The sequence below is a fragment of the Osmia lignaria genome, chromosome 5 (assembly GCF_051020975.1).
Source record: "Osmia lignaria lignaria isolate PbOS001 chromosome 5, iyOsmLign1, whole genome shotgun sequence".
NCBI classification, from domain to species: Eukaryota; Metazoa; Arthropoda; class Insecta; order Hymenoptera; family Megachilidae; genus Osmia; species Osmia lignaria.
Window position 1 is genome coordinate 6,423,165 of NC_135036.1, and position 26,188 is coordinate 6,449,352.

Below are 26,188 nucleotides of genomic sequence, written 5' to 3' on the forward strand. Positions count from 1 at the left end.
AAGAAAAGCATCGGTGCTTTTGTGGTGTTTCTCTCGTGGTCGCATCGTGTTCCAGCTGATATTATAATTTATTGTGCGGCAAGTGTTTAAGAAAACCCAAGACTTCTGGCTATAAGGGGTCGCCATGGGGCATCCACCTCGACTGTCGAGGACCACCCTCGCCTGTCTATTACTTTTATTCGTCACCGTTGAATCAGCCAGTAAGTACTTTCTTACTTTATATTAAAAAAATAAAAACAGTGACGAGTCATTCACGGTTCCACGTGAATTACATTTGACCCAGAAACAAATGGGATACATGGGTCCAAAATATTTCTCATCTTCTGTCGAGAAGAAAAATATTCGTTCGAGGATTTGATGCTAGGAAAAATGAAATGTCATCTTTCTACGAGACAAACGATAAGAGGATAAATGGTTAAAGGAATGACAGATTTGCGTCACCGGAAGTTTCTAATGGTTTTCACGTCAAAAGGAAAGGAACAACGTTTCCTCTTACGTTTCATAGATGAAATACAAAAAAGAAAACACACATCTCGCTTTTTTAAAGCATTAAAGCTTCTTCTTCTCGGGCTAGATTATTTTTTGCAAAGTGAAATAAATAAAGAAATAATAACGTGTCTACGAACAAAAAGTCCAAGAGGTCGTTTTATACATTTTTTACGTGGCCGACCTTTTTTCATTTCTGTGAACCTTCGAGAGGGATAAACTGTGTCTTATTCGGGAAAAATATTTTTTTTTTTTTTCGTGGGGGAAAAAAGGAACTGAAGGACAGAATATTCTTATTCTCTGGAGACACTTGCGGTGTTCGCGTGTATTAGGGTAATAGTATAATAAAATTTCGTGGAATTCAGATATACCCAGTATTTCTTTCTCTTATGTAAAGTAGTTTTAATTAAAATAAAAATCGTTTCGTTCAAAAGATAAAAAATCGAAGAGAAGACAATTTTTCGATCATCCAATTACAACACTTGCGAAATAATTTGTGAAAAGTTTCGTAACTTTTATCTCCTTCGAAGATTAAAAACATTTGGAAACTTCTTCTGATTCTCTTTAACAAAAGTGAAAGAATAGAATTTTAATTGAAAAAAGATCTAAAAATTTTCTTACCATTAATAATTATATCGATAATTAAAATCAAAATTAATTAATTACGAAACTGTTATCGAAATTTCTGAAACAATTTACATACACTGGGTCAAAATCACCCCCGATTCCTGATAGAAGGATTTCAGTGAAGGGGTTGACAAATTCTTTTTTAATTAAAATAAGAAGTCTCGCGGTGACGATACAACGAAGAAAACTTGCCGCTCGATTTTGAAAGTTTCTAAGCCGTCAACGCGAAGGAAATATATTTTTAACGGGCTGATAAATTCAATTTTCCACGGGAAAAGCATCGAGCAAGCACAATGGGGCGAGAAGTAACCCCACGCAGCAACAAATTTTCCTTCAAGTTTCTTCAGCCTGTGTAAAATGCATGGAACTACCCCTTTCGCAGTCTCCCAGGGATTCTGTGTGTGGACCGAGTAAATAACTTCCACCCCCGCAGATACGTACGCCGTAGAAAAATTTTCGTATATCGCTTCTTCGAGACTCTATCAAGAGGTCAATGCTGAGATACCTTCTATTCGTTGTCAATTGAAAAAAAAAAAAAAAAAAGGCGGAATGTTTATTAACACTTTGACAGCCATCGTGTATTTGTGACTCTGATATATGATTTTTTTTTGTTACAATATCCTGAAATTTATTTCTGTTTAATCTATTATATAATAATTCCATATTAAAAGCTCGATAATTCAGTGACGTTAATTGTGAAAATTCTTTGATATAATTCATTTCAGTAATCTGTTTATAAATAATAAAAATAAAATAACGTGAGCCTTCATTTCATACGGTATCTTGCTTGATTATTGAAATAAAAAGTATGAAACATTGATAAAAGGAAATATAAAGTCATTGATTCCATAAATTATGCGAGTTACAAAAGTGTTTTAATATAAATTGTTGCACATCAACGTGGCTTATTTCGAAATGCAAAAAAAAACTCTGACACGATTTGATAATATAAAAGTATCGTAAAATGAGGCTTATGTCACATCGATTTTTTGCTTAAATCTCGTTGAAAATAATTACACGAATTATTTGTTGATGTTTTTAACAGAAAATTGCTGATGGTCAATTATAACTAACAATAGTCCAGAATGAGATTCGTGTATTGTGTTGCATTTCAAGATTTCAATCAAGGATATTTCGTAACAGGAGGTTACTGGTAATTTAATTAGGATATTACAGAAATAATACGAAGTTGATTTAAGAAATTTCAATTTCGACTAATCAAATGTGTACCTACAATATTTCAGGATTTCTTGATTTTTAAAAATAGAGATTTATTTGAGACACGTTTTGATCGATAAATATTATTTCTCATTGAAATATAGCTACTGAACATTCTGGGAATTTGAAAGAAATTTATATTTAACAATTTATGCTTTTCGATCTCTATGTTAATATTTTCTCTAGAAATTTTTCTAATGAGAATATTTTAGTTATATTTTCTCTTTTAAACATAGCTTATGCCTGAATGCTTTGAATAATAATAATAATAATAGTAATAGTGATAGTAAACATAATAGAATACTAATAACAACAGTAGTAGTAGGAATAGTAATAGAAACAGGAATCGAGTAATGATAGTAAATATAATAGAATAGTAATAATAATAGTAAAATGATAAATTGGTAAAATGGTAAATTGCAATTTTTCCTAAAACTTCCAAATATTTTTCACAAAGAATTTATCAGGAAAGCGCACACTTGTTGCAAAACGAGAATTCTCGTTTCCCGATGCGAATGGGTTGATAAAAATTTCTTCTTTTCTACCAACGTGTACCTCGTCGTTTGTTCAAACGAGCAGTACAAACGAATTCGACGGATTATTATCGTTCATTTAACGCGAATTTCTCGCTCAACAACAGTGTGCATGATAGAAAGGGTCAACGAGCCCGGGTCTGGATGGTTCTTCGTGTCAAAAGGTTATTCCTCGTGTCAAGGATGAAGAGATTAGACGACGCGACGGACGGATGTCGAAATCAGAGATTAATTCCTCATGATACGATTGGCAGCGATTGTTACTAAAAAATTTCTCCCAATTAATTTTTCCTCTCTTTTCTTCATTCTTTAACGCGCGACATTATTTCAAGTTCAAAGCTTGAATTATTTTCCTTATCCCTTGAAGAGCGAAGCCTGGGGTCAATCTTGACCCGAACTTACAGAAAATATACAAGGATATTAACCTAAGGTTAAATGTATAAATTTAAGAAGAAAGAATTTCATATTTCGGAGGAATAATTTTTAAAGGAATAGATGAAACATAAAATTGAATTAAAATTGGGGCTCTCTCCATGGTCCGCCGTCCGAACGGATGCACAAGAGAGTATAATTCTAAAAGCAGCAGAAGATAGCTGCTCGATTCGTTGACGATTATCTTTGACCCTCGTTAACTCGCGACTTGTTTCTTCCTTGGATACACAGTACGAATCATTGAGATCACATGTGAACTTTGTAATCTAATTCCTTCTTGGAAAGAAAAGTAGAAACGCAAGTAAACAGCTAGTGTTTCATACGAAGAAAATAGATAATTCAGGAATGACAGAATAAATTTGTTAAAAAACACCCCTGCAATATTTTTTAACAAAGCTTATTTGTTTCGAATAAAAAGAAATTCCTTTATTTAAAGATATATTATAATTTTTAACATTTCTTTTTCTGGTTTAGTTAGATTTTAAAATTCTAAATTAAATTGTTCTTATGACATTTAATACACAATCGTGTTCCGTGTAAACGTTCGTCTGGCAAACATTAAGAGATCATTAGAGAACATCAAGGAGGAAAAAATAAACTGTTCCAGTGTGTTTTCGCTCAGTCATGAATCATCAACGTTGCGTGTTCGTTATCTTCAACCCCCCCGTTGGTCAGAAAACAGTGCATAAACCAATTTATCAGATGGTAGTATCGGAAATGAAGTCAATAATTCCCAGTCGTAGCTCTAAAATAACGGCTAACTTGTGTTTAATTAACCCTTCGTGGATAATTGCATGGAATAACGAGCATACTGCATTTGACTATTATTACTAAACGAATTACAATGCTACTAATTGCTCTTTAATAATTAAAAGAGGATTCGTTGGATTTATAAAATAATAATCAAACATTATTTATTACGTTAAGAAAATTGATAAAGAAGAAGAAATCTAGAAATTATTTTCTTCTAAGCTATTGAATTTTTTTTCCAAAAAAGAATTGCTCATTTTTTGAAACAATCAAGTTTGAATTTCTTGCAAAAGAAAAAGAGGAATCGGTATAACAAAATTTTCAATGAATTTCTAAGTAGAACAATAATTTCCAAGGCCGCCTACATTTTCTGTCTCGCGAAGAAAATGAAAAAGAAGAAAGTGTAGCCTCGATTTTGAATGAATTTTACGAAGGTCCACATAAAAAATTACTAGGAAATGGGTTGAATCTCAAAGGACCCATGTAACTCGATTCGCGTTCGATAAGAGCCGAAGGTTATCGTTTATTCGAAAAATAAACAATTTTCTCCAAAATTGAAGGAATAAAAATTTGTTCGATAGTAAAACTGTTACGACGGAACAACGAGATCAATGATCCACCGAGACTTCCTCCACTTTGCAGGCACCCATTGTCGACGGAGTTAGATGGACGATGATGGACAATGATTAGCTCGCGAGTTCTACGAATCATTATAAACCATCAGTCTCCGTTATTGTTGTCCCACTTCCGCGAGCTAGACGCAATGTTTAGAACTCATTCGTAGTTTCAAAATAATGCAACGATAACTAAAATATTTTTGCAAAACTACTTCCTTTCTTTAATTGAACCAATTAACCGCGAAAAGCATTAAAAGGAAATATTTCACAGCGCGATATTTCTGGAATTAGAATCTTGCATAGTTGAAATATTTTTTGACATATTGCTGAGGAAAGGGTTGCAGCCGACTACAGGGGTGGAAATTTGTCAAGCTTCCAAACTTTCAGTTGGAAGGGAAAAGGAAGATAAAAATGTATCATTTCCACAGGCTACTGTTATAAACATTTTCATAGTATTTAGCCTTTTATTTTAAGTTTTAATATTTTCAAATTTAAATAGCACGAAAATATGATAATAAGAATTATTTAAATAATTGGAGCTATCGTGGCTTTAAAAAAATAAAAGGCACAGAATTAATTTGCACGCCTCTCGCAGCCAAAGGGTAAAATAAAATAGAAAAAGAGAAAATTTCATGAATTTCTTTGAATAATTATTCCAGCTCCTAAAAAATTTTAAATGAATTTCACTGAACAGCTATCTCATATTTTCTTCTTTTCCCTTCGAAGCTGCGCAAGACGGTGTGCAGATGAAATTCGAGTTAATCAGAATTTCATTTTCCTCCTACGAGGTGTAGCTGTGGAAAATTAGAAAGATCAGTTTCGAAGCAATTCCAGATAAAAATTGAACGCTATTGTTTGAACGCCGGTCGAGATTAGCCTAGCTTACCCATGTTGATCCTACAAGATTTATCGTTGAACAATGAAAATACTCTTCTTATCGCTCGTTAGGGGCAGATACACTTAGAATCACTTGGTAAACAATGTTCGTTCATCTGTCATGTATCGCTAACTTCGTTGCACACGATATCCAAGTTCAGGGAAATTCTGGTAAAGGGTTTTTCTTTTTCGATAACAGGAATCTTCTCAAATTTAAAATCGCAGTTAAGAATATTACACTCGATTTTCTACCTTCTATTATTACCCAAAGAAATATTTAACACTGAAATACTAAACGCAAGACCGAGGGTTCCTTGGGAAAATGAACATTTAATTTATGGGACACTAGGGGTTGCAAAAGTTTTCGACATCGAGCAAACGAAAAAATATACAGCATTACAGGACATTACATAGATCCTTGTTTGTTTAATTCAATGTTATAGTGTGATAAAAAAAAAACTCTGCTTCTAAATATACTTCTAACCCTTGAAAAGCAGAGCTTAGGTCAATCGTGACCCAAAGTTAAATATATAATTTCTAAACGAAGGAATTTTATATATTAAGAAAAAATAATTTTTAAAGGACTACTGTAAAAATTAAAAAATTAAAATAGTTATATGATATGCGAAATTAAATTAGAATCGGGGATCTCTCCATGGTCCGCCGTTTTGGGACACTCCATAATTCGCCGTCCAAGGGTTAAAGACGATAAAATGTATAATCTTTATTACACAAAGAAACTGTTCCTTTTTAATTAACGTCTACACGAACTTGGAGCAAAGTTTCTTTCGTTTCCATCGTTTTCAAAGGAATCATTAAAGAACAACAAGGAAATCAACTGAAAGGTTGAATAATTGCCGAAGAGCAACGCGAACAAGCGGGGAAAATGAATTTTCAATGGAACTACAGACAAGTAACAAATCTGGGATAATTAGTGCCGTGATAAACGAACGTGCACCCGTGTAGTTTTCCACGCGATCAGCACGCAAAAAGCTCGCTGCTCGAAACAATGCATCACGGTGAAATATAAGCTTTGCTTTCGAACGACTATAATTCCGGTAATGAAGACATATCGCAGGGAATAGGGAATCGATAATGCGGCCAGCCTCGAAAATGATAACCCCAAGTAGATTTCATATACGGATGAATATAAATGGTTACTCCTATGGAGATTGAAGAAACTTTACGTTAAAATTTTATTATTCCTTGAAACGACATTAAAATTACTCGAAATTCTTTTCGTCCCTTTAATACACGTATATCTTATGGTACATAACCAGCTGGAACAAGGTCTGTATCATTGAAATGATTACAGGTCCCCCATGTTAAACCGGACATTTGGTAAATTGATCTAACGTCCCTACTTCCCAATAAAATAGATCAGATACGATACTCTGGTCGTTGCATATATTTTTTTGCTCCCAATTTTCAGATTTTGAATATCAAACTTCAAATAAAAAATTCGTATTGAGGCAGGGAATTTGAAAATTGAAAATGAAATTTCTTAAAGAACCAGAAGTGTTAGAATAAAAAAATTGCAAATTTCTAATTAATACAAAAAATTTGGAATATCAAACTTCAAGTACAAAATTAGCATTAAGACAGAGAACTTTTTTAAAGTTAAGAAAATTAAATTTCTCAAAGAACTAGAAGGGTTAGAATAAAACAATTGCAAATTTCTAATTAATACAAAAAATTTGGAATATCAAACTTCAAGTACAAAATTAGCATTAAGACAGAGAACTTTTTTAAAGTTAAGAAAATTAAATTTCTCAAAGAACTAGAAGGGTTAGAATAAAGAAATTGCAAATTTCTATTTGGTACAAAAAGATGTGAAAAATAACACTTTAGATACTTTTATGCTCTATCAATGATACAGCTGTGAACAGATTTATCTGATTCTTAAATTTCATCGCAGTGACATTTTCGATGCAATCGTCAAGAAATTCGTGAAACGAGTGAAATTTCAAACGAGATTGTGATTTTCACGCGTAACCCTGCACCGATTACGCGTCGCGACGCTGCAGCGAATCTCTGATAATCGGATAATGGAAGGGTGGAGATGCTAGAATTGCGGTCGAAGCTATTAATTTCTCGCTTCATCCTGCAATCCCTTGAATCTGTGTTACTCCATTGTTAACGAGACACTTTGAAGGATTGCAGGAAATGGAATTTATCAACACTGAAGATCGTTCTAATAATAAATAAGAAAGCAAATGAGAAATTCGTAAAATTTCCAAACTATTCTCTGTAATTCTATTTTCATACAAAACTGAGAGATAATTATTATTGAAGGAAAAAAATTTTATTTGCCAATTTTCTGCCTTTTTTTACCGTTTAGACGATGCCTTGAAATCGGTAATAATTTCAATTTCCTACGACCAGCGATCACCATTCTGGGTAAATCCAATCTGGATCCAGTAAAACGGAAAAATGGCACAAGCGTACGTGACAGGAAATACATCGAATTCCCGGCGACTCTTTTATTATAATTTATCATGACCTTTCTTACAAAAGAGTGCGGACATTGCGGTATTTCGCTTCGTGACTATTCTTACCGCATTCTGCTATTAAAATGATCTCTCAAAAGGATTTTAATAAAATGGAAAACATTTACTTCCAGATTACTCTTGTCCACTTTTATTGCGATTATGTTTCAATTTAAATTTTCCTTTCGCTTCCTACTTCAAAAGTGAATATAACATTACCCTTTATAAAGAACGAAAGTAATATGAAATAGAAGATTAAACTAAAATTGGGTCTCTCTCCATGGTCCGTCATCCAAAAGTTAATACTACTTAGCACGTTCCGAATTTCTTTCTTCTTTAAATTATTTAATTACGTTAAATTATCAACAATTTTCGAATTTTTCCAAAGAAATGGCTCGAGAAATTTTCCTTACAATTTTCTGAAACGCCGAATTTCGCGTTCGAGCACGCTCGAGAATCGATCGACTAAAAATAAGCGTTTCAAGATCGAGGGTCAACCGAGTCAGCGATTATCGCGTTATCGATGCGACCTTACTTTACGAGGTTCAGCCTCCCTTGCACAAATATGCCTCTTCTTTCTCTCTTTTTCTCCCTTTCTCTACGGCCGGTAATCAACGCGGTGAATAAAAATGTAATCGATTACAACGGGGAGTCAATAAGATTTTGTATCGTATTTTTGTTTGGTGGATTTACCCGGTGCATATCGTGCACCATTGCTGGAATAAACGATTAATCCGTACGTTGTTATCGCGGTGTTCGAGTGGTTGGAAACAAACGACAACTGTTCGATCGTTGTTTAATATTCTAGCGACTGATTGAACGAGAAAACGTCTTGATTATAAAAAACGCTCTTCAGGATTTTGCAATCGTTTCGCGACAACACTTTAATCGTTCCTGTATTATTAACACGTTGAATATCATCTCACCCATATTTGAGTGACACTTGAATTGTCAAAAGAAACCATTATCTATATTATTAGAAATTTGGAAACAATGGAAATAACAAAATATCCGGAAAATAATAAATAAGATTTTTAAAAAATAAAAATATCTAATGAAAGTTTCAATAGCGTTTGCTTGGCAGTCAACGTGTTAAACTATTCAATTAATTATTGGGACCATTTCACCTAAATTATATTCTATAAAAATATAAATGATGCGTTACCCTTTCACGAAAGAAATAAATAAATCATGCCGTGGGAGGTGAGAAAGATTTTCTCGAGGACACTGATATTCCGGTGAAAAGGCAAAAATATTCGATCCTCTAGGAATAATGCCGAGCAAACACTGAATTTCGAGCGCGTGATTGCCCTACGGGTGAAAACGTGGACCATTTTCCTTTTCTTCTTTTTTTTTTCGCGGTCAATTTATCAAAGGCCATTCGAAAAAGGGGATCACGGTTTCCAGTCACGTCGAGAAATCCTTCAACGACGGGAAACTTTCATTCTGTACGGGGTCGGAAAGGAACGAAGGTATCTCGAGGGAGTCTCGTGACGATTAAATACCGACGGAACGAAACGGATTAACACCCACACTGTCCCGCATTGCTGCCATTTATATACCTGGGCGAAATTAATATATTTTTCTGCGCCGATTATTTCGAGATATTTATACGTACTCGTCTGTTAATTGAATGTAAAAGACAGACGTGAAAAGTTTCCTCTCGACCGGTCGAAAGATGACAACGTCATCCATAAGGCTTTTGTTGTCTTCGTTATCATATTGCCGTCGATTACGATACGATTAGCGTGGTTATTATGTTGTTACAACGTCGTTGACAATGATTCTCTCGGTTATTATGCTGTTACACATTATCATGGGACGTTGAAACAAATCTCGATGGGGACCAACTATCGGGCCCCCTTAATGACGAATTCAAGTGGCCGATTTAAGGACTCGGTCCCCGTCCCTCGCTCCATTCACAGTAAATTGTTACCAAAATTGATGGCAGGTCGAATAATCGGTCAACGAGACGAGTTGGAGTAATTAATGTTAAAAAGAAACATTATTCACTGCGACTTAATTATCTTTAAAATTAATGACGCACCGTGTGCGTCTTATGTTAAGCTAAAATTAATATATCTATTCCTTGATTTCTATGCTTTTGTGATATTAATTCTTGTTTCTATTGTTTCAGGCAAATGCACAGTCGGCTGTCATGGAAGTAAGTGTCCAATTTTTATTTTTTTTTTTTCTATTAATCTTTGCTTCTGATTTCGATCGACCGATGTGTAATACTGTTTTTCTCTTACCTTTTCCTCAGTGCACCCGAGCAAAGCATACCAAGAAGGTCACACGTACGTCTACGATCTGCATGGTATGTCGGTGACGTCCGTCACCGAAGCAGAAGGGGATGCCACCCTTAAATTGTCCGCCACCGTGGAACTGTCTGTCAAACCAAACTGCGTCCATCAGTTGCGGCTGAAGAACGTCCGGTTCAATGGAGCGGTAAATACGTTTCTTTGATCTTCGAACTGAAAGTTGATAGAGATAGAAGATAAAATAAAGTATCGAATTCGATTCAACGATAGAAAAACCAAGTCGGATTTCAGATTTTCTATTAAGTTCCTATGGACTTCGAATGGGATTTGATCGAAAAATTGATGGAAATGTACGTACGCGATATTGGTTGTCGAAGGAATGTCTTTTTTCAGCCTGCATCCACGCCGGACGTTGAACAGTACGCGGTTCAATTCAATTATCACGATGGACACATTGACACGGAGCTGTGCACCGAGCCAGGTGACTCCCAAGGATCTCTTAACATCAAAAGAGCAGTTGTCTCGCTGTTCCAGTCGGCTGTTATGCAAGAAAGTGGTACGACGACTCACCACGAGGTTGGTATACCTGAAACAGAATAATTAATTGGTCAGATCAAATGTAATAATGAGTTCAAATTTACTTAATTTATTTAAATTGTCATTGCAAAATAATAGATAATAAATGTTTAAGTTATAGGGTAATATATATAGTTGTTAACCCTTATACAATAATTGGTCCTTTTCTTGAAAAGTTTCTGTTCAATTTGTGGAATTGGTGGTCGGAAAGGCGTTTGGTCTAAGGACTGTGTGCCAGACTCATTAGTAGGGTTGACGACACATCCCTGCCCCAGACGCCTACGATACTGATTTTTGGATCACATGCCGGTCGACCGCCAGCGAGAAAGAAGCAGTCTCGTAGCCACCTGGCGGCCGCCGGCCGAACTTTAGGCGTCCAGGGAGAAGAGCGCACCTCCCTTCCCCACTAGCCGCCTACAAATGTGTTAATTTTCCAGACCGACGTGATGGGAGCTTGCCCGACCGACTTCTCCTTCCACAAGGAGGGTGACACCATGGTGGTCCGGAAGAACAGGAACCTTGTACAGTGCGCCTACCGCGAGAACATCAATCAGGGTCTGATTTCAGCCAGCGTCGACACGGCGGCGGGGATCAAGTCATCTCCTCTGCTCGCGTCTCAGCAAGGTGTCGTTCAACGCTTCAAACGCGGTGTTCTGACCGAGGCAGTGTCCAAAGAGGCCTACGAATTAAGGCCATTCAGTAATGGTAACGCGGGTGCCAAGACCGCCATGGAGACCAGACTAGCCCTGAAGAGCGAGAAGGCTGACAACCCGACCGCGGCAGTGTCCCAACCTAAATCTCTGATCTTCGAAGCGCCTCATCCGGTGTTGCAATCATCCGCAGATGCCATCAGTAACGCGCTAAAAGCTGCTAAGGCTGAAGTGGCCGCAGGAGTGAAACCAGAAGCAGCTAGCAAATTCACTGAGCTGGTCAAGGTTCTCAGACTGAGCAACAAAAATGACATTCTATCGGTTTACCAAAAGATGAAACAAGGCGCTGGTTTCAACAAGGAGGACCAGAAGCTGTTCCTGAACACTCTGTTCCGAGCTGGAAGCGGCGAAGCAGCGGAGGTTGGAGTGGAACTGGTGAAGAACAAGGAGATCTCCGGCATCGATGAGCTCTTCTTCTACGCGAGTTTGGCTTTGGTACATCACGTGAATCTGCCTTCGGTGACGGCCGTCTCTACTCTGTTGGACCAACCTAATCTACCTCGACTCGGCTACCTGGGAATTGGACAGCTGATAGGCAAGTACTGTCAGGACCACTCGTGCGAGAACGTACCCGAAGTGAAGGAGGCTGTGCACAAGATTCGCGAGAAGGTGGGCAACGGCAAGGCTAAGACCAGGGAGCAGGAGAACCTCGTCGTATCCGCCCTGAAGGCACTGGGTAACACTCGCTTCCTGGATGACGCTACGCTGCAGAAGTTGGCCAACATCGCAGCCGACAAGAACGTCCGCAATCGCGTCCGAGTGGCTGCCCTAGACGCTCTGCCCAATAGATGCTCGATGAAATGGAAGAATACCGTGTTCAAGGTACTGGCCGATCGCGAGGAGGACAGCGAGGTCAGGATCAGGACGTATCTTGCTCTAGTCGCCTGTCCTTGTCCCCACGTAGCTAATCACCTTAAAGAGGTGCTGGACAAAGAGACAGTTAACCAAGTGGGATCCTTCATCCAGACTCACCTAAGGAACCTAAGAGCTTCCACCGATCCCAACAAACAGGAAGCTAAGAATCAACTAGGACTGATCAAACCACGAACCAAGTTCCCTGAAGATTTCCGGAAATACTCCTTCAACAATGAACTCTCCTACAAGATCGACGCCTTTGGTGTTGGATCCAGCCTGGAGAGCAACGTGATCTACAGTCAGAACAGCTTCGTGCCACGCTCGACGAACTTGAACATGACGATGGAACTGTTCGGACGCAGCTTCAACTTCCTGGAGCTGGAGACTCGTGTGGAGAACCTGGACCGAGTGCTCGAACGTTACCTGGGACCTAAGGGAAAGCTCTGGGAGAAGGACCTGGAGGATCTGAAGGCCAGCGGCACCGACACGGTCAAAGACCTTGGAAAATACATCAAGGAACGATTCGCGAAGACCGTGCGAGGAAAGCGAGAGGTGAAACAAGGAGAATTGGACAAATTCGCGAAGAACGTTCACCTGAGAGGCAACGAGGTCGACCAGGACTTGGATCTTGATCTCTCGGTTAAGTTATTCGGCGTTGAGCTCGCTTATCTTAGCTACCAAGGCGACAGCAACAAGTTGAACCCAGAAGTTATCGTCGACAAGGTCTTCGAACGCTTGGAGAAGGGTTTCGACATCGCCAAGAACTTGAACTACGACCTTGAAAACTATATGCAGTTCCTGGACGCCGAATTGGTATATCCAACTGGTTTGGGAACTCCCTTGAACCTTGGTGTAACCGGAAGCAGTGTGGTCCGCATGAAGACCAACGGAAAGCTCGACATCCCAGCTATCCTGAAGGACCCGAAGAACGCCAACTTCAGAATCGCCCTCGACCCCAGCGTGTCCGTCAACATCGTTGGAAACATGATCGTCCAAGGTCTAGGAGCTGAAGCTGGAATGAAAATCGTCAGCACCCTTCACACGGCCAGCAGCACGGACGTAACCGTCTCCGTACTGGACGGCAAGGGCGTCGACGTCAACTTTGGCATACCAAAGAGGAAGCAGGAACTCATCAGCGTCAGCAGCGAGGTGTTGCTCAGTTCTGGAGCGAAAGGTGACAAATACGTGGCTCCCAAATTTGGAAAGGGTAAATCGCACTCGGACTGCTTCGATCAATTCTCCACCATCCTTGGTCTTACGGTCTGTGGACAGATCTCCTACCCGTATGAAGATCTCGCCACCATCCAACAGAAACCATTCTTCCCATTGAGCGGACCAGCTAAATTCGCAGTCACCGTTGAAAACAACGATGTGAACAGCTACCACTTCAAGGTCTACCTGAATACTCAGGATCCGAAGAAAAAATCCTTCGAGATCCTCCTGGATACACCCAACAGCAAGACCAACAGACACGTGTCACTGAACCTGGAGGCTGGTCTCGAACCCCACAAGTACGTCAAGGTCTCCGTCGACTCGCCCATCAAGAAGGCTTCCTTGGAACTGATACACAAGGACACACCTCAGGAACGCAGCCTCACCCTTACCGCGTTCCACGATCAGATGGAATACTACGCTCGCATTGGAGTGTTGGCCTCCGGAAGCAAATACAAACCGGTGCTGGAGTACAGAGTACCCGAACACATCGAGAAACTGGCCAGCGCGAAGACTGGTCTGAAGTCGGGACAACATTACAACGTCGAAGGTACGGTAGATGTTTCCGACTACCAAGGTGGTCAGAAATACGTTCTCGACAAGGTCGCCCTGGTGGTCGGCGGTCAGAAATTGATCGTCATCGACGGTTCAGCTATAATGACACCCACAGCTGTCAACGTCGACACGAATCTTGGCTACGGCGATAAGAATCTAGCTCTGAAACTGGACGGAAAGAAGGTGGCTGACAACAACTACGCTCTGTCCGTGTCTGCCATGCCATCGACCGACCCCAACATAGGATTCAACTTGAACTGGGAATTCAAGAGGGGAAAGAACGACCTGACGAACAAGTTGGTCTTCGTCCATGGGGCTGATCCAAACTCCCAGACCAATCGTTTGTCGTTGAACCAGAACGCCGTTTACAAGCTGGACCCTAAGAACCTACTTCTGTCCACGTCCAACGAGCTCACTTATCCAGCGCTGAACATGAAGCTGAAGTTGGATGGCAAATTATCTCGTAAATCGATCAGCACCGATATCGAGGTCAAATACGAGACTTTCAAATTTGGCACTGAGCTATCTGCCAAGAAGGACATGGAGAAACCAGGTGACTACGAGATCGAGCTGGAGGCTGAGTTGATGCAGAACGCTGTGGAGCTAAAGTCCAAGCGTACCGTCCTCGATCCCCAGAAGAGCAAATTCACGAACTCTCTGGAGCTGAAACCAGGTGGTAAATACGAAGCTGACGTGACGGTGACCCACGACGTGAGCAAGAACAACGTGAACGTCCAACTGGACGGCGACGTGAACCTGAACGGGAAGAAGGTGAAGGTCGACACTGGCCTGGAAACTAATCGTGAATCCATCAACTCTCGCGTCTTCGTGAAAGTGGATGGCGTTAAGTACGTGGAATTCTTGTTGAAGACCAGACGATCGCCGCATCCTCACGGTACCTTGACCTTGAATCTGAAGAACTACCTGACCGCCAGTGGTCAGTACGTCTTACAGAACCATAAAGGAAACGCCAACCTGAACATCGACATCCCTAAGATCAATCGCAAGATCAAGGTCAACAGTGACCTTGCCATATCCGGCTCCGAACACGTGGCCAACTTTGAGGTCCTCTATGACGCCGAGAAGGACCCAACGAAACGCGTCAAACTCTCCACCATCTCTGACATCTCTGTTGTCACGAGCTCGAATAGATACTCGATAGATACTAAGAACGTTTTAGAAGTCCTCACTTACAAACTGGAACTGAACGCTAAAGGCAAGCTACAGGGAACCGTGTCCGATGGTCACCTGCAGTTGGACGTGGACACCACCCTGCCGAATGGACGTTACCTGGTCTACAAGCTCAAACGGAATTCCGCGAAGAAGAACAACAAATACGACATCCAAGTGGACTCAGAGCTGATAGACAGCGAGAAAAAAGGTGGACAGTCGAGGAAACTCGCTTACATAGCTGACGTCAAGGACCTGAATTTCCAAGATCTTACCCACGGGAAGAGCTCCGCTCAACTGAAGTACGTGAACACGGAGGGTAAGGATACGCAGATCACCTGGGGCGGACAAGACGTCGTCCAACCGGACAAGACCAGAATGAGGGAATTGTCCGTCGAAGTGAGTGGAGCTAATATTCCAAAGAAGTTCCAGCTTGAAGCGAGTTCGAGCTGCGGTGATAACGAGGCAGCTTACAAAGCGAAATCCTCCTTGGGTGATGACTTCTCACTGATGGTGAGTAATTAACGATCCCAAATGATTCTTTGGGTCTATCTGACCTAGTTAACACTTAATTTTATTTACAGAGCAGTGGAACAGTGAACCAGGGCAACAAAGTCGACAAACCTTCCAAGCTGGAAGGAGTCCTGGACATGAAACTGCCCAGCGACAAGCTAAGCAACTTGAAACTTGAAATTTCTTCAAGTATACTGGAGGCTATAGAAAAGAACTTGCTCGAATACACCGAATCCCTGAAATTGACATACAACAATGACAAAACTATCCAAGGAGAGTCGTACTTGAAACTTCAGATCCCTGACAAGGATCCTAACGCGGCTAGCTCTGGTACTGGAAAGCTAACGTTGAACGTTCTCCAGCATCCACCACTGAAACTAGAAGGTAACTACGAATACGTTCCCACCCCTGAAAAGCAGACAGCTATGGTTGATCTGAATGCCAGTTACGGAGACAAGAAACTGTCCCTTCGAAGTGACAACGAGTACCTTCCTAAAGTCGCAACGGTCAATCTGAAAGCCAAAGGCAATGCACTTCTGGAGAAATTACACAATGTTGCCTTGGACCTCAAATACAAGGTAGTATTTCAAGAATACCTTCGTATACAATGTAATCTATCCTCAACTGATCTTCTATTTTAATTTACAGAGATTCAAAGAAGAGAACAGGATGCTAGTGGACAGTGTCCTCACTGCTGATGGTAACAAGTATACTTTGAACAGCGAAGTCCAGCATCAGCCTACCAACAACGTGTTCCATCTGACAGCTGGTTGTCCATCAGGCAAGACTGAGGTACTCTCGAAATTCCAGAAACTTGGAGACAAAGAATACAAAGGTAATTAACCTGGAATCCTTAGATCAGCTTAGATAGAGTGGAGTATTATTGGGAATTTCATTACAGGTGAATGGAAAGTGAACACCCCCAAGGGATTCGTGGTTGCTGACACCCACGTGGACCTGGAGAGCGTCGACAACTTCGTGATCAACGCTAACTTCGACAGTGACAAGCTGAAACACCGCAAGATCCACGCTGAGATCGCCAACAAACCAACTGCCAAGGCTGGAAAGAGGATCGCCATCACTGTAACCAGTGATGGTCAGAACATCGTGACTGGAAGGTATATCAGTGACAATTGTATAAATAAGATCTGGCAAGGTTTCTTCAAACAGACAATACTTGTCTCATCGAACCAATGTCTTTGTTGATTATTTCAACGATGATCACTTGGGGGACTAAGCTTCTACTGTCTATTCAGCACGAGTTACAAGAAGCGAGACGAGGATGGCAAGATCGTGGTGGAAGGAAACGGAAATCTGAAGGTTGGCGACGATACCAAGAGCTCGTCCTTCAAGTACACTCGTCAACAGCTGACAAAGGAGAAGGATGGAGAGGTTGGTGTCGCGATGGTGTTGAACGCTAACTTTGGACCATCGGCAATCGTTGGTGAATTGAAGTTGTCGAACAAGGAGGTGCATGTTTTCAACAGCTACTGCGAGCAGAACAAGGACTGTGCTCACTTCAAGCTTCAATCGACCCTTGATGTAGAACGTAAGTAGTTCCTTTATTTCTCAACTCTTCTTTTAATACAGTGGTCCAATATCCCTTTTTTGATACATTCTCAGATAAAGCTCTACTGAAACACCAAATAACTGTGGAAGTCGACCTGAAGAAGTTCAACGTACCTGCTGAATTTGGTTTGAAGACCAGCACAGAGTTCAAGAAACCTATCTTCGACCATACTACCAACCTTTATCTTCACTCCACCAAAGACAAAACTGAATACACCTACCAAGTGTACATTCATCCTAAGGAAGCAGGTAAGGATCATAAAATGATGTTAGAAATATTTGGTAATTACTGTTAGATGACTTTGCTAGCTTGCTATATCACTTGACACTGGTAAAACTTAGAGTGATGTTAAATTTTGATTACAGCTACCATCCTGACCCTGCCATCTCGTGAAATGGCTGTTATCCTGACATACGACTTGCCAAAGACCAAGCAAACTGGTGCATACAAGGTGGATCTGTCACTTTATCTGGACAGGAAGAACAAGCCATCAGATAAGACCAGCCTGTCAGCCACTGGGGACATAAACGTCGACAAGAACAGCCTGTCTTTTAGTGGAGAGACCAAGTTCACTTATCCTACACAACCTAAGGTATTAATAAAATTAATAACTTTAGATTTTTAAATTATGAAATTGAAGAGGTCGCAATTAGAAAATTTTAATTAGACTTGTTAGATACCTCCAGGAAAAAATGAAAATAAAAATCACTATTAATCTTTTTTAGGACATGGTAGTGAAAGGAAAGCTCCATACCGGCGGAGACCATCTGTTGGACGCCAATCTGGACATCGACGTGTTCGCCAAGAAATCTCAAAAGATCTCTATCGTGGCTAACGTTCAACGTCAGCCGATTGCAGAGGGTACAAATGTGACCGGAGTGGTCGAAGTGAACAGCCGTGGACAGCAATTGAAACTCGATCTGAAGTCTCATCTGACTCTGTCGAAACAACAAGCAGGATTTGGTACCTTCTTCACTTACAACGACGTCAATCAAAAACCAAAGACGATGGGTGTGCTCTCTTCGGTGGATATCAATCATGCTTTCTTCCTGGTTACTTTGCCTGACAAGGAACTGTTGAAAGACGACTGGAAGATGGAGTTCTCTAAGAACGTGCAAAAGGTCGACAGGGAATTATCTGTACTGGGTGAACCACCACATGTAATGAACTTCGAAGCCAACGATTTGAATCGTTTCAAGCTCCAGGTGTATTCGAAAGGTGAGATTATTATTTTGAGGAATGTAGAAAAATTTGTTTAGATTGAAAAATGATTTTTTTTGGATTTCGCTTTTCAGACAAACCTAATAATAAATTGAGCGTGAATGGTCAAGTAGTACTCGGTCAGTTAGCCGAAATCCACGCAGATTTGTTCAAGAATGGTGGAAAGAAGGATCTGTTCCACGTTTTGATTCATCTTGATGAGAAACAATTTTTGAAACCTGACTTTGGTTACAACAAGGACAACGTAGCTGAACTTTTGGTAAGTAAATGGATACAGTTTTATCGATCGTTGAGAGAATAGGGTGCCAAGGACATCACGTTCTACCCCTCGTTGAAATATTCCAGGAATTATATAAAAATAGAAACATCGAATTGGCTAAGAGGAAGAAGGAGCTTCTTGATTACGTGGTCGAGGAAGTAAAAGCGGAGGGTACAGACTTACTGGATCACCTGAAGAAGGCCCAACCTAACATAAAGCCCCTCATGGACTATTATCAGGGAGAGTTGAATAAGATGAAGGATGAGGTCTACGCTGATGAGACTGTTAAAGAAATCCAGGCTACCTTGTAAGTATTCCTATGGGGTACTTTCTGTTTTTAATGGAAGTATCGTGGAAGAAATTTCTTATGGAAAGTTTATGTTCAGGTAATTTAACACTGATGCTCGAGCAAGGTGATTGAGGAAATTTATTATCTTATATATTTCTTTGTTTTCATCCTTGAGTGGGTTAAACAATATCTCTATATTTCTATACTTGCAAGTTTCCAAATTTCTAAATTCTCAAGTTCCTAAATTTCTAAATTCCCAAATTCCTAAATTTCCAAGTTTCCAAGTTCTTAAATTTCTAAATTTCCAAATTATTATACTAAATCCCCAAATTCTCAAACTTCCAAATTCCCAAACTCCCAAATTCCCAAATTGCCAAGTTCCTAAATTTCTAAATTTCTAGCTCCCCAAATTTCTAAATTTCTAAATTCCCAAATTCCTAAATTTCCAAGTTTCCAAGTTCTTAAATTTCTAAATTTCCAAATTACTAAATCCCCAAATTCTCAAACTTCCAAATCCCCAAACTCCCAAATTCCCAAATTGCCAAGTTCCTAAATTTCTAAATTTCCAAATCCCAAATTCCCAAGTTCCTAAACTTCTAAATTTCTAGCTCGCCAAATTCTGAAATTCCCAAGTTCCTAAATTTCTAAATTCCACTTCGAGATTAATATAAGAATTACTAAACATTATTATTTCTTTCAAAGGGACAAATATTTCGGTGCACTGGTCGCAATCGTTGCGGATACCATGAAGCAGATCGCCCAAGGTTTAGAAAAATTGCAACAACAGTTGAACGGTATCATAACGAACGTAAGGGAAGCCATCAAGGCGACTTATCCTCAGCTGAAGGCGTCTTACGACAAGATTTTCCATGAATTTATGGAAATCCTCGACGCCGTGGCGAAACTCGCGAACACTTATCTTAAAGCGATCTTGAATCTCATCAACGAGCATCAAAAGGAGATACAAGACGTTATGAGCGTTGTATCAGGAATGACTCAAGACTTCGCGAAGATCGTTACCAAGGGATTAGAACAGATCAAGCAGAATCTCGAGGAATTTGGTGCCATGTTGATTAATCAGTTGAAGGCTCTTCCGATTTACGAGATGGCCAAAGAGAAATATCAAGAATTACAACAGTTCCAAATACCGGAAATGATTGTTAGCCCTATCGAGGAATTCTGTAAGGTCATGAACACTGCCCTACCTACGGAAGAACTTCGTCAGTTCACCGATGCCACCTGTCAATACTTCCTCAAACACGTCAAACACGAAAAGGTAATTGTGAGAATTATTTAAATTTCACGTAATTATTTAAAAGATGATCTAATATTGATTAGCGAAAAATTTTAACCAATTATTATGATTACATAATTTTTTCTTCTGAAATACTCACCAGATTGACGAGATGGCCGAGCTAAAGAAATTGTACTCTCACGCAGTGACTGCGCTCCAATCAGTTCTGGCTCTTCTACAGAAACAGGCAACATTCGATAACGTGTTAAACTTCGTTCAAATCCAGGCACCCATTGATTTCAGCCTTTTGTCCAAACTCCCTGGCATTTCCACTCTAAGGGTGTCTGTTTTGAACCTCTTGCGCAACAGGGAACTACCATCGCCTCTGGATCTGTACTACACTTATAGGTAAAACGATTTCGATAAATGAATTTTCCATAAACTACGTTCAACTTTCCCTTTGTCTATTTCAGCCCTTACCTTAGCCGAGACTCTAACGAGAATCTCTGTCTCAATATTAATTACTATTATATATTCGCCACAAAGCCGGTTAAATTAAAGTGACAGATATAAATTGCACTGTATCCTCAAAGCGATCCAGACATCGGGTTATTTCCTTCGATTTCGAGATTCAATCTGGAAAATATACAGGGTGTTAGAAAAAAGAAGTGAAATTTTAAAGAAGTTTCTTAATTATTGGATAATTAATGCCATCTGAAATATTTTTATCATTCTAACGGCGGACCATGGAGAGAGTCATAATTTCAATATAATTATGTATTTCATATTATTTTCATTTTCTAAATTTTACACTGTTCCTTTAAAAATTATTTTTCACCTTAGCTTCTTTAATTTTTCTAGAATTAAGCAATAACCATTCTACTTAATAATTACAATTAAAACTTGTCTGACTTTATATGGATATTTTCACTGTGCCACTGAATGTGTCAACTCTCGAACGGCGGACCATGGAGAGAACCCCAATTTTAATTTTTCTAAAAATTATTCTTTCATGTAAAACACTATTGTTTAAAAATTAGATTAACTTTAGATTAATATTCTTGCATATATTTTGTAAGTTTGGGTCAGGAATATCCCAGGCTCCGCTGTTGGCTATGTTTCAAGATTTCTATGTTTACTAAATTGTTTAAAATTATGTTTATACAGACCAACCCTTTACCCAAGCGACATCCTGCCACCATTCAGCAAATCAGGAGTCGTCACCGATGGAGGACACTTCTTCACTTTCGACGGACGTCATCTGACGATGCCTGGAACGTGCACCTACATCCTGGCGCAGGATATGCAGGACGGAAACTTCTCGGTAGTGGCGAACTACAACAATGGAAATTTAATCAGTGTCACCATCACCGAACCTAAGGAAAGCATCACGCTCAAGAACAATGGAAATGTAAGGGAACATGCATATACTTCCTTCGCAGAATACAGAGTCTTAGGGGTGAATCTGAATAAAATTGAAGATATTTTTCAACTACTCCTGAAGAATTACTATTTTTATAATTTTTTATTAATAATATAATCAGAAAAAAATTAAGATTTCTGAGATCGTTTTGATTTTATTCTAACAATAAGTTAAATTAAACAAAATTAAAAAAGCAACAGTAAAAACAGATTTCATTCAATATTTTTTGAAATAGTAAATGGAATACTCAGAAGGGGGCCCCCTGAAAAGTGAAGCCCAGGGCTGTAGTCCCCCTTAAAATTTTTAAGTAATTTTTACTCTGCTAATTTTTCATTTCAAATATTTTTTATTTACAAGAAATCACCTCGTTGCTGTGTACGTGCAATTAAATTATAATTAATTCAATTGCTTCTTTCAGATTTTGGTGAACAACAAACCGGCCGATTATCCGGCAAGCACGAAGAACTTGCACGCCTATCTCGTTCCGCCGTTCGCCAATGTGAAATCCGATTACGGTGTACGCGTTACCTGTACCAACAAGGTGCCTATGGTTTGCGCCGTCCACGTTTCCGGTTTCTACTTGGGCAAACTACGCGGTCTCCTCGGCGATGGCAACAATGAACCGTACGACGACTATACTTTGCCCTCCGGAAAGGTATGTGTCTCGTGTCACGAAGTTTCTAAAGCGTTCTAACTCACGGAAGTCGAAGTTTTCGTGGAAATAGCGAGGAGGTGGTTGCCTCTCGTGCCGACTCGAATATCGTACGATCTTCAAAGGGCAACGATCCTTCGACCCCTGTGCTCAATCTTTTAGGACACTAGACTATTTTTGTACCACTACTTTCATGAAACAATCAATTAATTCGCTTCTCCAAATTTAAAAATATTAATATCACTATCGGTATTAATTTAATATTCCTCCTTAGATCACCGAGAGCGGAAGCGAATTCGGAAATGCGTACAAATTGAAGGGCGACTGTCCGGATGCAGCTGCAGTCGAGCACAAAGATCGTGCTCCACTCTGCACTGATTATTTCACTAGCCAAAGTTCATCATTGAAGTAAGTAATTCTGTTTGCTTCAATAAATGACCTCCGAAGGTTTCAAATATTTTATTTTTAAAAAAGATCTTGGTGACAGAAAATCAGTAAAATAATCTACGATTACAGATCGTGCTTTAATTACGTGAATCCAGCTAATTACCGTGATGCTTGCGACCACGCGGTTGCCGCAGGTACACCTGAGGGTGCTTGCGTAATCGCCACAGCTTATCATTACGCTTGTTACGCGCAAGGTGTTATGAGTACTCGTGTCCCTTCAACCTGTGGTAAGTCATCAGATTTTTCTCTCATTAATTTCCTCTGAAATCTATAGACTAATATTTCTTCTTACGTTTTAGGAAGCTGCAAAGTAGGAGGAAATAAGATCAACATCGGTGACACGTTCAGTGTGAAGGTACCAAAGAAAGAGGCTGACATAGTGTTCGTGGTGGAACAACAGCATCCAAACGAGAAGGTTTTCAAGGAAATGATTACCCCTTTGATGGCTGAGCTCAGAGAGGAATTGAAGCAACAAGGAATTACGTGAGTAATTTGTTTCTTTGTTGTAATTCGAGGAATATTATTTATTTCTAATTAAACGATGCTTATATTTGAACAACAGGGACGTGCACATCGGTCTGATTGGATTCAGCGAGAACACCAAGTGGCCACAGCACTACACTATAAATGGCAATCCTAACATCGATGGTGAAGTGAAGAACATCAAATTCAGTGAGAAGAAACCTAGCGTCAGTCTGGAGGTAATTATTTTTTCAACATTATTTGTCTACTTGGAAGTACCATTGGTGTAATTAGAATTTTGGGAGTGGACCAGGTTTCTTGGAAATTTTGGATTTATAGAATTTTTTAATTTTGAATTTGTGGAATTTTTAAATTTTGGATTTCTGGAATTTTGGAACTAAAATTTTAAAAAGTCTATCTTGGGAATTTTTAAATTTTGGAACTGTAAAATTTTAAAAAGCTTATCTTGGGAATTTTTAAATTTTGGATTTCTGGAATTTTGGAACTGTAAAATTTTAAAAAGTCTATCTTGGGAATTTTTAAATTTTGGATTTCTGGAATTTTAGAACTGTAAAATTTTAAAAAGCCCATCTTGGTCCCTACCTAATAACACCAATGGAAAATACCACTTGCAGGATCGAATTAAGATTTCTGAGACCCCGGGGCTATTGAACTTCCAACCGAATGAATACTGTGTCGAGAGTGACTGTAAGTCAGCTGAGAGTAATTCTCGGTACATTGTCCTCTTGCAAAACAAGTATTTCATTTCCCAATGAATGTTAATTGAGAGTTCATTCACACATCTAATGATTCCCTAATACGGAATAAAATGCCTTTTTTCCTTATCATTCACCGACGACATTAACATTCTTATCTACACGAGACAATGTCGCTAGAGCCGGTGCAACACGTGTTATCACTAATGAACCTGACTCATCAGCTACGATACACTTTTTCTTATCTCTGACGTGATTCAGAATCGATCACGTGTAACAAGATTATGTTTTTCCTTTCCTTTTTCTGTCAAGATAAATATTCATTCCATTCCAGTGACTAATTGACTATGCTAATTCAAAGATGATTCGATATCAGAGTCACTTCAAATAAATTTCAAACAGATAAGGATTGTTATAAATTACCACAGATCAAAATGAAAAAATAGGATGATTATTTTGTATTTTACAAAATAAAATGAAAATCAGGGTGAATGATAATTAATAGCAACGAGAGTCATTAATCTTTACCCGAGTCTTTCAAGAAACATAAAATTTCTTCGAATTGTACATTAAACGCGTATCAAGTTTTTGCTGCTTGTTTGCGTGCGTTAAACGAGAAAATAACAAATTGCTTCCAGGAAGCAAAGGAAGGCGACACGGAAAAGAAGATAACCTACTTGCACCAGAAGTTGGACGTTGAACTGGGAACGTTCAGATTGACCGATGCCTACGAGGAAGCTATTCGATATCCATTCAGACCTGGTGCAGCCAAAGTAGTAATTGGTGTGATCGCAAATCCATGCGAGAAGAGTCCATTCCCTATTTCTGTGAGCATCATTTTCAGCCCACTAATTAGCTAACAAATTAATTCGAGTCAATTTCATTTCATAGAATTTGAGTTCTATTTATAAAGAATTAATTTTGTAATAGGGTAAGGTATAAATGATTGACCCCATTCCTAAAAAAAATAAGAAATATAATATAAATTTTTAACCCTCGGACGGCGGACCATGAAGAAAGCCCAAATTTTATATTCTAAATTTTACATTGTTTCAATATATCAAACGATTTCATTTAAAATCCCTATAGCAGATGGAAAGTTTAGAGATTCTCAGATATAATTTTCATCTTTCAGCTGCAACAAATAAGGCTTCTGTTGGGCATGAAAATCTACCGCGATCTCGGTCTTACCTATCATCACATATCATACCCGAACGAGCTGCTTGTATCGGGTAAACCCCAGAAGAATATCGTCGGCTACGATCAAGATAACGCGTACACGTTTGCTGATAGCAAGAAGAAGCCTCTCAGCGGAAGCAGCGACATGAAGAACAACCTCGTCGCGACGACCAACGACGTCTGCGCTGATTTCGCAGTTTCCGTAAGTGCTCGATCAACAAGCGAAATTTCATAAGATTTATTTCTCATTGCAAATCTGAAAATTTCCACGTGTTTTTACTTATTACAGTCTGGAGGAGCAGCGTTCAGTTCGGACAACTTCCTGGACGCGAAACCGAACCAGAAGAAGCAATTCATTCAAGTGGCTGCGAAGAGGGTCGTCGATGGTTTGGTTAGCGTAGAACTCGAGAAAGATTGCTCGTGCGATTATCAATTCGGTTTCGTCGGGCGTACTCAATGCAAAATCGTCGGTCGCAAGGAGGCACCCGCGGTAAGTGAACAATTTCAACATTTTCAAAAATTAATTTTCAAATTAAAAATTTCTAGGCTTGCTATTTCAAAATATAAATTTATAGTAATGCCCCGATAGTAGACGCATTTTTATCCCAGTAATAGACGCCTCCCCCGTTAGTAGACGCATTTTTTCCCTCATAATCTAAAAATTGCTCCAATTTAAAAACTAATTAAGTCATCATTAAGAGTGGTCCATAGACGCCTCCCCCGTTAGCAGACGCATTTTTTCCCCCATAATAAACGCCTCCCCCGTTAGTAGACGCATTTTTGCCCCCGTAATAGACGCTTCTCCCGTTAATAGATGCATTTTTTCCCCCATAATCTCAAAATTGCCCCAATTTAA

At 39.3% G+C, this 26,188-nt stretch overlaps 1 protein-coding gene across 1 annotated transcript in view; it reads left to right on the plus strand.

Annotated features, from left to right (window-relative positions):
* The window catches only part of apolpp (retinoid- and fatty-acid binding glycoprotein apolipophorin), a 27,067-nt gene continuing 879 nt past the window's right edge, over nucleotides 1-26,188 (plus strand). The window contains exons 1-25 of the mRNA XM_034332076.2: nucleotides 1-200; nucleotides 10,166-10,192; nucleotides 10,292-10,476; nucleotides 10,683-10,865; nucleotides 11,303-15,880; nucleotides 15,952-16,458; nucleotides 16,529-16,715; nucleotides 16,782-16,998; nucleotides 17,137-17,429; nucleotides 17,504-17,698; nucleotides 17,816-18,042; nucleotides 18,176-18,668; nucleotides 18,746-18,930; nucleotides 19,017-19,237; nucleotides 19,922-20,495; nucleotides 20,617-20,861; nucleotides 21,621-21,864; nucleotides 22,295-22,531; nucleotides 22,803-22,936; nucleotides 23,045-23,202; nucleotides 23,275-23,458; nucleotides 23,538-23,676; nucleotides 24,792-24,980; nucleotides 25,289-25,534; nucleotides 25,622-25,822. Coding sequence (XP_034187967.2) covers nucleotides 125-200; nucleotides 10,166-10,192; nucleotides 10,292-10,476; nucleotides 10,683-10,865; nucleotides 11,303-15,880; nucleotides 15,952-16,458; nucleotides 16,529-16,715; nucleotides 16,782-16,998; nucleotides 17,137-17,429; nucleotides 17,504-17,698; nucleotides 17,816-18,042; nucleotides 18,176-18,668; nucleotides 18,746-18,930; nucleotides 19,017-19,237; nucleotides 19,922-20,495; nucleotides 20,617-20,861; nucleotides 21,621-21,864; nucleotides 22,295-22,531; nucleotides 22,803-22,936; nucleotides 23,045-23,202; nucleotides 23,275-23,458; nucleotides 23,538-23,676; nucleotides 24,792-24,980; nucleotides 25,289-25,534; nucleotides 25,622-25,822 — 10,125 coding nt within the window. The 5' untranslated portion in view covers nucleotides 1-124. The remainder of the gene's footprint in view (nucleotides 201-10,165; nucleotides 10,193-10,291; nucleotides 10,477-10,682; nucleotides 10,866-11,302; nucleotides 15,881-15,951; nucleotides 16,459-16,528; nucleotides 16,716-16,781; nucleotides 16,999-17,136; nucleotides 17,430-17,503; nucleotides 17,699-17,815; nucleotides 18,043-18,175; nucleotides 18,669-18,745; nucleotides 18,931-19,016; nucleotides 19,238-19,921; nucleotides 20,496-20,616; nucleotides 20,862-21,620; nucleotides 21,865-22,294; nucleotides 22,532-22,802; nucleotides 22,937-23,044; nucleotides 23,203-23,274; nucleotides 23,459-23,537; nucleotides 23,677-24,791; nucleotides 24,981-25,288; nucleotides 25,535-25,621; nucleotides 25,823-26,188) is intronic.